At 42.0% G+C, this 14,434-nt stretch overlaps 1 protein-coding gene across 13 annotated transcripts in view; it reads right to left on the bottom strand.

The window, feature by feature from the left end:
• Positions 1-14,434, bottom strand: part of utrn (utrophin) — a 166,503-nt gene that overhangs the window by 106,794 nt on the left and 45,275 nt on the right. For 12 of the 13 annotated variants that reach the window (XM_027284138.1, XM_019259060.2, XM_027284139.1 and 9 more), the window contains 25 exons: positions 14,023-14,172; positions 13,490-13,651; positions 13,062-13,193; positions 12,571-12,744; positions 12,206-12,361; positions 11,929-12,099; positions 11,106-11,285; positions 10,251-10,379; positions 9,206-9,376; positions 8,979-9,035; positions 8,547-8,708; positions 7,797-7,934; positions 7,530-7,625; positions 7,272-7,427; positions 6,675-6,847; positions 5,032-5,182; positions 3,967-4,142; positions 3,503-3,638; positions 2,923-3,072; positions 2,629-2,781; positions 2,448-2,549; positions 2,103-2,223; positions 1,394-1,611; positions 1,118-1,235; positions 647-852 (listed from right to left, as the gene is read on the bottom strand). In XM_027284138.1, coding sequence (XP_027139939.1) covers positions 647-852; positions 1,118-1,235; positions 1,394-1,611; positions 2,103-2,223; positions 2,448-2,549; positions 2,629-2,781; positions 2,923-3,072; positions 3,503-3,638; positions 3,967-4,142; positions 5,032-5,182; positions 6,675-6,847; positions 7,272-7,427; positions 7,530-7,625; positions 7,797-7,934; positions 8,547-8,708; positions 8,979-9,035; positions 9,206-9,376; positions 10,251-10,379; positions 11,106-11,285; positions 11,929-12,099; positions 12,206-12,361; positions 12,571-12,744; positions 13,062-13,193; positions 13,490-13,651; positions 14,023-14,172 — 3,738 coding nt within the window. The remainder of the gene's footprint in view (positions 1-646; positions 853-1,117; positions 1,236-1,393; positions 1,612-2,102; positions 2,224-2,447; positions 2,550-2,628; positions 2,782-2,922; positions 3,073-3,502; positions 3,639-3,966; positions 4,143-5,031; positions 5,183-6,674; positions 6,848-7,271; positions 7,428-7,529; positions 7,626-7,796; positions 7,935-8,546; positions 8,709-8,978; positions 9,036-9,205; positions 9,377-10,250; positions 10,380-11,105; positions 11,286-11,928; positions 12,100-12,205; positions 12,362-12,570; positions 12,745-13,061; positions 13,194-13,489; positions 13,652-14,022; positions 14,173-14,434) is intronic. The other variant, XM_027284148.1, reaches the window with a different exon arrangement.

Raw genomic sequence — 14,434 nt, 5'->3', positions numbered from 1 at the left:
CAGCCGTCTGACATTGTAATTTTAACCTCTATTTAATCAAATAAGTTGCAAGACCCAGCTGTTATTCGGCCGATTATTATTTTAAATTTAGCATTAGCAAATAAGTCATCCATATATGACCCCCAGATTCTTCTAACAAAAAAGGTACACTTCACTATTTTAAATGGACAATTACTCATCATTACAAGACCACACAAAACCAGGAGCAGATAGCTGTGTATCCAACCTGCTAGAGTCTGTTAAACTCAGTTGCCCTCTAGTGTCTGCTTCCTGTAATGCGTCAGCTACACTCATGAGACAGAATTTGTTTCCACTAACTCTCATCATCTCAAATTAAAGTGATGGATGATGTGAGTGTACGAATGTTAAGGTTCAAAGTGATACTGCAGTGAGGTGATTTATTCATTCCCACCTTGTACAGACTCATACAGCTGTAAGAAGGACCTCTAATAGTTTATAAAGTAAAGTTTAGTTTGGTCCAAGTTTTTTCTCTCTATTAAGAAATTGAGAAGACAAATTCCCTGGAGTATATTTCTAGTCTACTGTAATGACAGAGCTACAGAATCACAGTGAATAATCCCAGATGGGATAGGTATTAGACACCCAGAGGATGAAAGAGAGTGCAGCAGTAAAACTTTCCCCTAACCTTGTTGTCCGCAAGCTGTTTAGTCAGGGGATCTCTGGACTGTTGAAGAAGGTTGTGGAAACGTCCTTCGGTGTGTCCAATGAGAGCTTTAACTTCCTTCCTCTGCTCCTCCCACTGGTTGCTGTGCCCAATCATGTTGTCCAGCTGCTGGAGCCGTGCCTCGACGCCATGCTGAGTGCTGTCCCACTGGCTGCGTACCCTCTCCACTACAGACAGACACAGGTGCACATTCAACAGGAAGAGAACAAACTGTAAAGTAATGTACGTAAGTAATGATAACTTTAAAACATTGTTAAGTGAAATGCTGTGAGATAAAACCAAACAAATTAGAAATAGAAACAAGCTGCATATCTTTAAAAATCCTGAGAAAAATCTACAAAAAATACATTGTTGCTGATGTCTCTGGAGCAGCTATGTGCTTTTTTTTAAGTGACATCTTTTCTTTAAGCCATCATCCTGCTTTCCACGTACGTTTCTCTGTGATGGAGGTGCGAACATCCAGATTAGAGGTCTTGTTTTTGATGTTCTGTGCCAGGGTGAAAATGTCCTCTAGCTGAGGGTGACGCTGTTCCAGGTCACTCTTCGTCACCTGCCAGGAGGAGGCACAAATGCACACAGACACAGTCAGACAAACTGTAAAGCTTATATGATTGTATTTACATGTATTTGCATTTCATGCACTGGTCCATTAAAAATGTTCAAGCAAACTTCTCTCCTATGTGTCCTCTTCTGCTCCCAGTTTCTCACCTGAAGACGCCCCATAGTGGTCCTGATCTCCTCTGTGTCCCCCACGGTGACGATATTAGACTTGAGCATCTGTGTGATGAGGAGGAGCCAGTCTGCCAGTTCGGTGGCTGTCTCATTGAGGTCGGTGGGCGCCACTGTGTCTGGTGTGTGCGGGGTTTGGTGGTGGGGGTCCTCGCTCACCAGGCTGGCCATCTGCACAGCTGAGGGAACTGCAGGCACTGAAGTGGATGTGAAAAGAGGGAACTCAACGCGAAGTACTGTTGACATATAGAGCTTCTTTAAAAAGGGACCGATGCAACATTTTAAGACGTTAAAGTGAGAGAGGAGGTGCCGTCAAATAGCTCTCAGGAGGATAGTGGCTCATCACTAAATCATAATGAATGAGGCACAGGGCTTGTTTCAGTGTTACATAAACCAGAATTTGTTGCTCACCTCTTATTAGTTATTTCATCATGTATTTTCATGCTGCAGATTAAGCCAAGCCAATAAGGAATTCCAAATCTACCACCTGAGAACTTGTTACCTCGAATACAAGAGAATATTTCTGTGTGTACTTTCCTGTTTCTCTGTCTCATTAGAGCCTTACTTCATTAAGACCTTGTGAAGTCTTTTCATCCCTACATCCCTGATGTTTTATGAAAATACAGCTAGTGACACAGAGAAGAAAGAAATCATGAATTTGAATAAGTGCATTCTTAGACATCTTTACCAAGCTGCTGGTGCTGGACGACTAGTTGGTGCTGTTTCCATGGAGAGACGGGTGGCTGGAGAGATTCCCTCAGTCGACCATCCAGAGCTTTCCAATCAGCTGCCAGCTGCTCTACCTTACTCTATACACATGCAAAATACATTTAATTAATGACTTGAGTACAAAATATTAGTAACAGGAAACAGAGTGTATCCAGCTTTTAATGAAACAGCCAATTAAACTTCAATAAATCAAGGAAATAAAGTCACTTAATGTGGGTTAGTGGCGCTTTAACTTTGCAATATGGTATAATTATACTACAATTAGCAGTTCTTTATTAAATCAAATTACTATGGAAATCGGGACCTTTTCCTGAGGCAACAGCTGCTGTCGTCTCTGTAGCTCTATAGAATGAGCCAACAAGTCTTCTAGGTCCTTTTTCCTGTCCTTCATGGAGGCCTCCAGAGCCTGTAACAGGTAAGAACTCATTTTAAGTACATTTGCATCTATGAAGAATAGATTTTCAGTAACGTTAAGTCTGGTCTACCTGTGCTTGGCCATGGCTCAGGCCTCTGGTCATGATTGTCTGGTGTGTGACAACAACCCAGTCAGTGAGTCTGTTCATCCTGTCCTGGAACTGGGCATGACTTTGCAGGTTGGCCTCCACTTCTCCCACTTTTTCCAATAACTCATGGGTCACCTGCAGAGGAAATGGGGATTATAGAATCAGTGAAAAAAGGATGGAGGTGACGCAGCAGAGAGGCAGAGAGGTCAGGAAATATTGTGGCTGTCACAGTGTTGTAAAACATGATAAATACGAGCTTGGATACAACGTTGATACCTTGCTCCAGCTGAGGTTGATGGCTCTCAGTTTTCCAACATGCTGGTCTCTGCTCTGAGGGTTTACACTTGGACTGGCCAGGATCTGAGGGGCGTGCTTGTTTAGCCATCCGAGATGTTCATTCTGTGCATCCATTTTCTCGGCAAGGGCCTGCAAGGAAAATAAGCACTGACCCTTGATTCTATGGAGATGGATTTTGTGATGCATTCAGAAATAAGAGCAAAGCAAGAAAAGAGAAATGAAGCATTCATGGGGACACAAAAAAGCTGTCAGAAAGAAACGAAGACAGAAAACACTGAGCAATTGTACCTCCTTCAGCAAAAATGTACCGTTCAAAACAAGAGATGTGAGAGTTATTTCTGTTTTTGTTTGCAGGTTTGACAGGTTTTTTTTCTTGTGATTGAGATGCAGAGAGCAACTTGTTGGTACAGTGAAGCAAACACAGAACAAAAGAAAATGTAACACAGTCGGAGCTGACCGTAAAAAAATAACCAAATCTACCGAGCTCCGGAGCAGAAATAGAAGTCTCTGCACTCCTGTGAATCGCATCAACTTGAGTATGCTTTGAGCTCGGCTGTACCTTGAGTTCTTTGAGATTTTTGTCAGTGGCAGTGACGGGTAAAGAGCTGACAGCGTTTTCTGCCTGCTCCAGCCACACAGCCAGTTCGTCACGTCTTCTCACCAGGTCTGTCAGGGCTGGGTCTCCTCCAGCAAGCCTGCACACACACACACCAACAAACATTAAGTACTTAGCAACTCCATTTCCTCCTGGTTGCAGGCCTAATCCTAAAATTTACATTTAAATGACTGTTCTAGACAGATTGGCCACACTGATAATGTTAACCTGCCAAACAATGATAAAGATATAAAGACTGTTGGTGATGGAGAGGGAGGGCTAACCTCTGTGCTACATTATACTGTAAAAACAAATGCTATGCAGTCAAGACACGTATTGTATGTGTCAAAATCCATATTTGATCACGTCAATCAATCAATCAGTCCATATGTGACGCAACATCCTGTGTGTTTCCAGGGATACGTCACCTGTGGCGTCTCTCAAGGACCTGCCGGTTGACAGCTCTCCAACGCTGACCGAGGGTGTCTAGCTTCTCTTCGAGCAGGGATCCATCAGGGGATGACAGCTGTCCAATTATCTGCTCTCCAGTGCGAGTCAGTACGGCCAGGACGGGCTGGTGGCTGGCAAGACCTTCCTCCAGCTCCTGGAATACAGTGAAAGAGAGCATGTGGGACAGAGAAGGAGGAAAAACACATAAAAAAGGGGTTGAATCAGGGATCAATCAAACAACATAAGCTGAATCACTCAGGGCCAAATCCCCAGGTCAAGTCCAGCTCTCCAAGCAAATCTCTTGACTGTCACATTGGCATGATTTGTGGCACATCAAGACTTCAGCTGTCAAACCTCTGCTTCCACTAAGAGAGATGGTAACTCGCCAAGATAGATCTGTAAAGCAGGGTGGAAAGTCTACCAAAGGGTGAGTCAGCTAATTGATATCTCAATTCACATCTGCTTGATCCCTCGTCTCATTCTCAGTGGCATGTAAAGAGAGCTGGACAGATGGGGCGCAGATCGAACTTTAGAAATCACACTGATAAAAAGTGTTCATGGTGATAATGTAGTGTCTTCGGAAAACTGAAATTCCCCTTAGAAATGAAATTGCTGCTTTAGTAATCAAACAAAGCAAAATCAGAAGCGCTTCTCTTACTCTTCAGTTCATTTTCTCTCCATTTCTCACTCTGCATAATCAGATCATAATGCACCATTTTCTGTTCCTTGGGGAACAAGATGCAATTATTTCCCGTCTAATATTTCCAACAATCTAGCTGTTTACATTTCAAATATATTACTACTCCATCCTGGGAAGGAAATACGCTTACTATGAGATTGTAAACATAAAGGAGAACTTTCTAGAAGAGAAATTTTTATAAAGGTATAATGCCATGAAAGCTTTCTATAGTGTCATAGAAATATAAATCAATATATTTTTTTTTTAGTGAGACTTACACATGTCTCTGGGGTGGTATGACCAAATGCACAAGTAAAATCATGCCAAATAAATTCACACGTGCCCTCCTTCACTCTTCACTGACCTCTTGGTGTTGTCGAGCAGAGTCCAGGTCCAGCTGTCCGTCAGGGCCAACGCTCTCGGACAGCTGTGTCTCTGTATCAGTCAGCCACTGGCCGAGGTCATTCATGTCACAGTGGAACTGCCTCCACTCCTCTATGGCACGGTCAAAACTCCTGCAGCAAAACACAGGATCGGGAAGGCATCTTTAAGTGACCAGTATGAAGAGGAGTAATGTTTATGTTTCATACAGGTACCTGTCTATTGTTTTAAGACGGACTTGAAAAGTTACAAATCAATTCCATCACAGTATTTAGTATTTGAAGTTATTTTCAACCACTGAGTAGATTCATTAATTTCCTCCTCTCTGCAGGTGTACGTACATAGCACAGCACCTGCAGAAGGGAAGTAGTACACATCTAAAAGCTGAGCTTGAAAGTGCATGCTAGTGTAAGTGTGTGTGTGTGTGTGTGTGTGTGTGAGGCACAATAAATATGATTAATGATTCAGATTCTGATGTCTGTGTGTGATTCACCTTGTTATCACTTGCCTATTGTGCATAGGGCGTTCATCCAACTAAAGCTCATCACCTCACAAGAGAAAATCTCTCTGTGGGAGTTTATATTCAATTTCCCTCCTAAAGTGAACCAGCCAACCACTTAAAAAACATGCTCAGTTCATTTTGTAGAGCTTTTGATTTGAATGATGACAGTTGATTATGGCTTAGATTGTTCCTTAATAACTGATTACATATATTATATTCGTTGCTTTACTCTTGTATAAGGCCAAGTGAGCTTAAAATAGAATGGGATGAGAAATTCTGATGGCTCACGGTACAACCCACTGGGAAATTCAACGGTTTACGATAAGGAGAAATGGCCCAGCTGACCTCTATTAAACACCCGAAAATGCCATAACAATCAGGAACCCCTGACAACACAGGAACATTCACAGAGACACTATTAAATAAATCAGCATAGACAGAGAGGCTGATTACTTAAAATGCCTAATAAAAAAAAAAAAAAAAAAGATCTTTATCGCGTTGATGGTCTGCATGAGGAATATTTCCTCTCACAGCGGCGCTCGGAGCACAACAGATCTGATCAGAGAGACATGGGTGAGGAAATGAGTTTTGAATGAGCAATTTTACAAAATATACTCCATTCTTTTGATTTTAAATGGTGCCCAGAGGTTATTGTGATTGCAGACAGAGTGCTTTTGCATTTGTGCGCAATCTTCAAAATTAGCTTACTGGTTTATTTTAGGATGTGCACATACTGTGCTCAGCAAATGTAGACTGTTTATGCCCAAGGAATCGTGGTGATGGTAGTCAAGGTCACCTTACGTGTGTGTGTTCATGCATACGTGTGTGTCAGTCAGTGAATAAGCATGAGATTGTTTATGCCTAAGGAATTGCTTTGATAGTAATCAAGGTCAGTGTGTGTGTGTGTGTGAGTGTGTGTGTGTAGGGAGCTGACTATCAGACAGCTGGCATTTAATGTCCCTGCAGCTTTGGCCACATATCCTAACACACAGATTCACATACGTTCACATCTGAAAATAGCAGCGCTGTCTGTCAAAGTCTATCAAAAATTATCCTACAGCTTGTTATCAGCTGAGGAATCTAACACAATGCGATGTGTGTGTGTGAGAAGTTGGTGCACACACCCCTTGCGGTAGTTGTACATGCGGTTGAGGCGGTCCCACTCTGCGTTTAGCTGAGTGAGGGCGTCTCCAATCTGGGTAACCTCAGCAGGCGAAGCATCCAGGATGGCGTCAGGCTGACGCTCATGGATTCCTGTGACCTGTTCAGCAAGACGCTCCAGATTCTCTTTGATATTCTATAAAGTGACAAGATGAAGGAAAAGGGACAGTGAGGTGAGACTACAAATTAAAACAGTAGCTAAAAAGTTAAGTGGTGCCAACAGACAAAAAGAAATCACTTCAGCTGATTATCTGAGACTCATTTCAATATTTTGCTCATAACCTCCAAAGAAACGACAGATTTAGCCCCCGGTCTTATCAAGCTTAATCCTTCATGGCAGTGAGTAAAACATTAAATTCCTGAAAAACAAAACAAGACCAAAGAAAAACCCCTCCAGCCTGATTTAATACATTTAAGGCTTTGTGAAAACCTTACTTTGAAAAGCCCTCACTAGTGTTTCTATTCAAACATTGCTTCTATTTCTGTTACAAACAACTTTGAGAGATGTTTACAATGACAGTTTTTAACTTAGCAGGTTGAAGACGTGACTGATAACTTACCCTCAGTGTGTCCTCTTGGCTTGAGAAGTCTTCGTAGAGTCCTCCACTGAGCTCAGAGGAGTTCAGGAGCAGCTCGTTGTCGGCCATGGCGAGGAGCACTTTGTTGATGTCCAACAGATAGTCGGAGGGACTCACTGATGGAACTGAAGGCATCTCCTACAGCGCACAGAAACAAAAAGGAAAACTTTATCAACACATGATATCGCCACATAACAGTCAACTGACGCTCTAGTTAGCATGCATGTGTAAATCCCACACCTCGACTGCAAACTCTCTGGTCTGCTCTGTGAAGGTGTGAGAAGACGACGACTCCACAGAGACTTCGACCTGCCTGATTCGTAGCACCCTCAACTCCTAAAGCAGGCAAACACACACTCATTGACCCAAATGCAACAGTGCACAACAGGCAAACACAATTCGACAGGGAGGTATGCCAGGCTACATTTTCTTAGATTAAAAAAAACATTCCCACATGAGGTGAGGCTTTCTTAAGGAAGACACAATATATTTTATGATGCATCTCACCCTGTGAGCAGAATATTGGCTCTGCAGCCGGAGCAGCAGAAGTCTCAGCTCCTCCCTCTGGCCCTCGTCTGAAGTTTGTGGCAGGAGTTCTTCACCTCTTCTTAGCAAGTCTTCGACCCTGGCTTTCTCCTCATCCATCTGGTGCAGATAGACACATGGGTCAAATGAAGATATTGGGTTGTTTTTACAGTACTTTAACACATCTTGCAGTTGTCGAGAGTGGAGACACTTCTTTGGGAAAACACAAAAACAACATGAGCTTCCTGACTGGAACGCTGACCTTGCTTTGGACTGGTCAGATTCGTTCAGGCAGTGTGTTTAACGTCATAAACCTTGATAAGGCAGCTTGAATTCCAAACTTGTTAGGCCTTGAAATGCACGTCTTATCAGGTGGCAGCTTTATATAGCCTGTAGCCCAGCTTGAATCTCATAAAACTTCAGAAAGAGAATAATTTGCAACCTGGGGCAATTTTCACTGGAAAATTTCTAGAGATGGTTGACCTTAACGGAAACCAAACAATGGACAGAGTGCCTATTTCCCTACCTGCAATATTGTATTACACTATTTGAGGCACTATTTTACAAATCAATTATTAATGTGCTGCTCATGTCTTATTCATGTGTACAAATCTCACAATATTAGCATAATAATTATCTGTCATCGTCATCATCAAGCACTGTTTCTTTGAAAGTTTTCAATGAAAATGCGACGATCGGACAAAGTTGGGAAAGAAAGGTGACCTTGTGTACCTTGTCATCATCTAGCAGGTTTGCTGGGTCCTGCTGCTCCTGCAGAGCCCTCAATGTGTCCTGCAGCTCTGCCTGAAGGTCCTTCACCTCACCGAGGACCAGAGCCTCAGCAGTACGATTCCGACTCTGACCCTCAGCTCGTACCTCCTGGCTGTGAATGACCTGATGAGACAGAGAATAAACACACCTCAGGTCAAAACGGGTAAAATAAGTGTAAATATGTGACTGCACGCTCAAAAGAGAGTGTCCAGCTCTGGTAGGATTCATGATAATACACTGAATCCAAATACAGCCTTTACAATATTTTCTCTTAAATCTTTTGAATTTAAATGTAGCTTAGATAACATGAATTATGTCCCATTTGTCACTGGTAAAGTAGTTTGTGGTGGGCTTCAAGATGCTGATTGTCCTAACAACTACTGTTTCTTGTACCTGCTGAACTGTCTGTTGGTTCAGGTCAACACCACTTGACTCCAGACTGGTCATCATCTGAAGGCCAAAAGACAACAAACAGATATAGTGACTGTACAGATCACACCACGTGCTTTATATTTTTATGATTAAATTCCATACTGATTCCAAACTAGTAAAGGAGAAAGTCAATGCTGGTTTGTTTGATGCAGTGATTTTGGGTTTATATACACTGCATGCTTTTGTACCTGGGCAGTTCTGATGTGTTGGGAGACTTTGTCGAAGTTGCAGTTGAGCTCAGCCAGTTTGGGCTCCACCACATCTCTGCAGGCGGGTCCCCTGCTGGTCATCAGGATGATGGCCTGGTCCTTCACGTTGTCCACGCGCAGGCTGATATCCTCCAGCTCCTCTAGCATGCGCTGAAGATAGATTACAGGGTAGCTGGTCATCTATTTATCAGTAATTGCTGTCATTTCTTTTCTCTCAGACTGAATGTCAGTGCAGCCTTGGTTCAGACCAAAGAGCTAAGTACAGCACGTACTGATCAAGGCTGGTCAGACACCAGCTGATATTTAGTGGAGACCTTCTGTTGTCATAGTGAGAGGAAGGGAAGGGTTAAGAATTTAATATAACTGAGGGATAAATTATTTGACACCACCACAAAAGGCTCAGCTTCTCCACTTTACTCTCTTTTCTGTTCCATTTGGGGATGCATGATGAAGAGGGACACTTAACTATTGAGAACCAGAGAAAACAAATGTCCTGATAAATTCTAAATGTGTGTGCTTCTTGAAAATTCCAGTCTTAACCAAGCATAAGACATTTCTGCTGCAACAGGGGACAGTCCAAAAATGAAACAATTAGCATTCAAATCTCTCTACACCACAAGGAAACAGGAGGGGATTTCTTGGATGGATTCTGGCAGAATGCATCTCCTTGCCAGAGGCAGTAATTTCCATAAAGCGATTCTGTACTACCATTACATATTTCTAAGCTTGTCATGATATAAGCTCTGCCAATTCTTACTTATTTTCAGACTTTAAAAAGAGTATAAAATAATAACTTTGTAATGATAATGTGAAAACAGACCAGTGTCCTCATAAGAATCCAAATCAAGTGTACTGTGTCCACCATTCATCATAAGTCCTTACCACAGCGATCTGGGTTCGATTCCAGCCTGGGTCCTTTGCTGCATGTCTTCCCCTCTCTCTCTCTCTCTCCCTGATTTTCCTGTCTATACTTCCAGTGTCACTCTCTAATAAAACATAAAATGGCCAGAGTCCCTCGCCTTACCTTTACCACCTTTTCCCTCTCTGTCGGGGCGACCCGCTCAGCCTCGTCCAGGTGAATCTGGGTCTGGTAGAGCCAGGTGCTAATGTGAGCCAAGTTCTCATCAAAGATTTCCACTTCATTCTGGTGACTCTGCACACATAAAAGAGACTCAGTGTTTCCGTTAGGAAATAAAAACATGAATAACAGTTTAAATGGTCCTCCAGTGTTTTCCACATTTTCTATTTTGCAGATTTTAAAACAAAGACTTTTTTTAATTCTCTTGAGTTTTCTATAACCTTTACACGCCTTTCTGCGGTGCGCAAACAGAAGAACAAACACTTCTTAGTGTTTTGTTCAAACAGTAAATAAAGTTGGATTGGAGAGGTGATTTGCATGTTTTTGTTCTTGATTTGAAGTTTAACCTAGTTACTGCAATCGCTTGACTTACACAGCATAATGAGAAAATGTTTTGTTTGGGTTTTAAAACTCTCAAAGACCTTGGAACACTTTTTAAAAAAAATCTTTCCAAGGTTAGGAAAAACTACTTTAAAATTCAATTAAACTTTTTAGAATTTAAAAAACCACCATGAGTGCCTAAATCATTCCATCATATTTGTATAATTGTAGTAAAATTTAAAGAAATCTTATTGCCGAGAAAAAGTACATCCTAAAAAGGCACCAAGTCAAAAATACATTTGTTTACCGAAGATTAGCATTTGTACATTTGTACTTTTAAATGATAGAAAGTCTTGGTCAAGCATAAATCTATAAAAACGTAAAGCAGGTGGGAGAATGTACTTACTCAGAAGACATGAAATAAACAACACAGCAACCTTTTATTTTTTAAGCATTACTATATAAAACATTTGCACTCACCAGCACTGCACTGAGCCAGTCCTCGGTCCAGGTGCGGACACGGCCCCAGGCTTCATTGAGGCCACAGAGTTTCTCCTCCAACTGAGCCTCGCTGCCCTCCACCAGAGTCTGCAGACCAGCGCTGGTCTCCATCAGGCTGGACAACTCCACCTTACGACGCTCCGATTCCTTCAGCAGGCCCTGGTGGAGGGACACGCAAAGATATACAATGTATTATACAGTATATTACATACTAGTTCATGTGATGACATCCATGTTTCAATTATTTATTGCCACATCGGCTGTGTATTGTACAGCAGTACATACACAGTGTAATGCACACCAAAAATGAGGCATGAATTACAGGTAACATAAACAAAAATAATAGTGTGAATTTAACCCAGAACCCAGAGTGGAAGTACATTTATACACATATTTAATGTACATTAAATCAAATGTACATTTACCCCCAACACACTGCAATGCTGTTATATAGTGTGAGCCTGAGAGTCATTTAAAATTCATACTGTTTCATATTTAACACTGTTGCTAAGGCTTTTGTGTGAAGGGGTCAAAGTGTGTGGTAGAAAAATACAATCTTTTTCAATGATCTGGGTTCTCAGAAGGGCAGGACATGACAAAAACATAGTTACACTTCTTCTCCAGTTAACACTGAAGGATTCCCAATAAGTCCTGCAGTTGCTTCATAAGTCTGATATAGCTGATGTTATAAAGACAGAGAGATTGGTGTTTTCAGGAACATCATACTGTCCTTCTGCTCCACCCACTGGCCGGAAGTAGAAACATTTCTCTGTTGCTTTTGAAGGTTTGGACGTTTACTCACATTCGCCCATGCAATCTCAGCATCAATGTCGGCTGGCATGTCTTCACAGCCGTTCTTCTGCTGAAGCTGAGCCTCATTGGTGGTCAGCCACTCCTGCAGAGCGGCGCTCTCCTTCTGGAACTTTTGAGACAGAGACAAAGCCTTTTCCAGGTCCTGCTTGCCCTCCGTTACCTGCAAAGAGAAGCAAACTGAGGGTGTCTTAAAATGTTCTTTGAGATATAATCCAGCATGCGCTGAGTTTTGTAGCAGATTTAATTTGTTTCCAAAAATAAGTTACCTGGGCCCCCAAATCATTATAGAGCAGTTTGAGAGCAGTGAGCTGTTCGTCCATGGCCTTGGGGTTCTCCGTTTGCTGCTTCTGCACAATCTGTCGACCTGTCTTTATCACTGTCTCTACCTCCAGCTTCACCTCACTCAGCAACTTGTAAAGTTTCTAAAAAAAATGGATAATGAGCACATGATTGTCTGCATGAATTGACACGTAGGCTGGCTGATTTTTTGTTTATGTATCCTTAAATAAGAGCATGTATCCTTATTTAAGGATACGTTGTTCAACATTTAAAATGTGCACACAGGACAGTCCATGCAATCAGCAACAAATACACCATTTGTGTAAAAGACTGAGAGAGTTGCAGTGCTCACCATGCAACCACTGAGGTGGGACTGGATTTTTTCCGGGTCCACATCTCCGACATCTAGAATATGCAGCTCAGCCTTGGCACCATCCAGGACCCTCTTACAGTCCAACATGCGCTGCTCAAAGTTAGCTGGCTTCTGGAACAACTGGTACTTTGTGGAGATCTCCCTCAGTTTCCTCTGCAGTGGGCGAAGGTGGAGATTTTTTAAGTTATACATCTGTATTACGACACAGATAGCACACACACTTCTCTCACTTTGCTGCCATGATTTTGTATTTTATTAAGTTAACTATTAAGTTAACTATATAAACCTTCATTATATATGAAAGAAGTTCTGGCATCAGTAATATTAGCCAATGCTCCACATAAAAAAAGGATCAGTTCAAATATTTTAGTATTAAATTGTAATGTTATGATAATGGTGGCAAGAAGAGAAACTAGTCTGCCATCAGTTCGCTGCAGTTCCAGATGTTGTCCAGTAGGAGTCAGTGTTACCTGTAACTGGTCCAGCATGGTCCCTCCTCTAGCAGCTTTGCCATCAGTGGTGGGGGGAGGCAAGTTGGCCACGTTCCTTCTTCTCATCTCTTCCACTGTCACTTCGTGGGCTGCGATCTCTGCCCCAATGGTCTGAAGGAAAAGTGGATATGAACACATGCAGCATGAGTAATAATAATAAATGCATTAGGGTCTTTTCAGAAGTTAAGTTGTTTCAGTTTTTCAAAGCATCTGTGGACAACCCTGTGTGCATATATTAATACATTACTACTCCATGGGCCTTTAGGGTAAAGAGGGGGCCTTCAGACAAGTGAGAAGTTACTCTGAGAAGTAAGATCCATCATTTTCGGGTGCTTCCAAGTGTCATGTCTTGTCTACTACTTTCTCTGGACGTTTGAGAGTGTGTGTTGTACAGATGCATGCTGTACCTGCGCCTCCTGCGGGAGCTGGAAGGCGTCGATGCGGTCAGTGAGGTAGGAGGTGAGTGTGTGGTCTAGCTGGCTCAGAGACTCCTGCAGTGTTTGAAGCGCCTGTTCGTTCTCCTTCAATGCCTGCAGCTGTTGCTCAAGGCTAATCTGTCTGTTCACGGCCTGAGGGACATCAAGTGATGGGTTTAAATATTTCACAGTCAACGATATCAATATTCTGACATTCTAGATTCAAGCAAGTAATGGAAAGTTCATGTCCTAACACTATAGATGGAAAAAAATGACTAGAACAGACGGTATATTCAATTATACCCAGGAAAGTAAGTATCATATGTGATAGATCATTTATATAAATATAACAAAATATACATGTGATATCATTATTAATATTATTCTAAATACATTAACTGACAGCCTATGGATATGTTTGGGAAAATGCACACACACACACACACACACACACACACACACACACACACACACACACACACACATATCCTACATTTGCTTATACACAAAGACAAGGTCCTGACCTGGTGGTTGAGCTGCTCGTAACGGGAATTGAAGGCCTCTAGTTTTTCGCTAATGAGTTCGTCCAGAATGCCCCCGTCTATCAGCGTCTGACCCAGCTCTCTGATTTGCGTCCGGTTGTCCCCGGGATGTCGAAGTGCACTCTCCAAAGACTGGTGGTGAATGGAGAGATGGTGAAATTTATTAGCAAAGAATTGAAAAAATAATAATAATCAAGCAAAAAGGTAAGGGAAGGATGCGTGCATGAGAAGGAGACACCGATAAAATAGTCCTTTGGTAAAGTCTCAAGAAAGGTAACCTGCTTCGCGGTTCCAAAAATTCGACACAAAAAAAGATTTAAAAAAAAAAAAAAAAAAAAAAAAACACTGACCAAAGCTATAAAATCAGACACTCAAGAAAAAAACACCAGAAAGA

The sequence above is a fragment of the Larimichthys crocea genome, chromosome XI (assembly GCF_000972845.2).
Source record: "Larimichthys crocea isolate SSNF chromosome XI, L_crocea_2.0, whole genome shotgun sequence".
Taxonomy (NCBI): Eukaryota; Metazoa; Chordata; class Actinopteri; family Sciaenidae; genus Larimichthys; species Larimichthys crocea.
The sequence above is the reverse complement of the archived record's forward strand: the minus strand, read 5'-3'. Positions and strand labels throughout refer to the sequence as shown.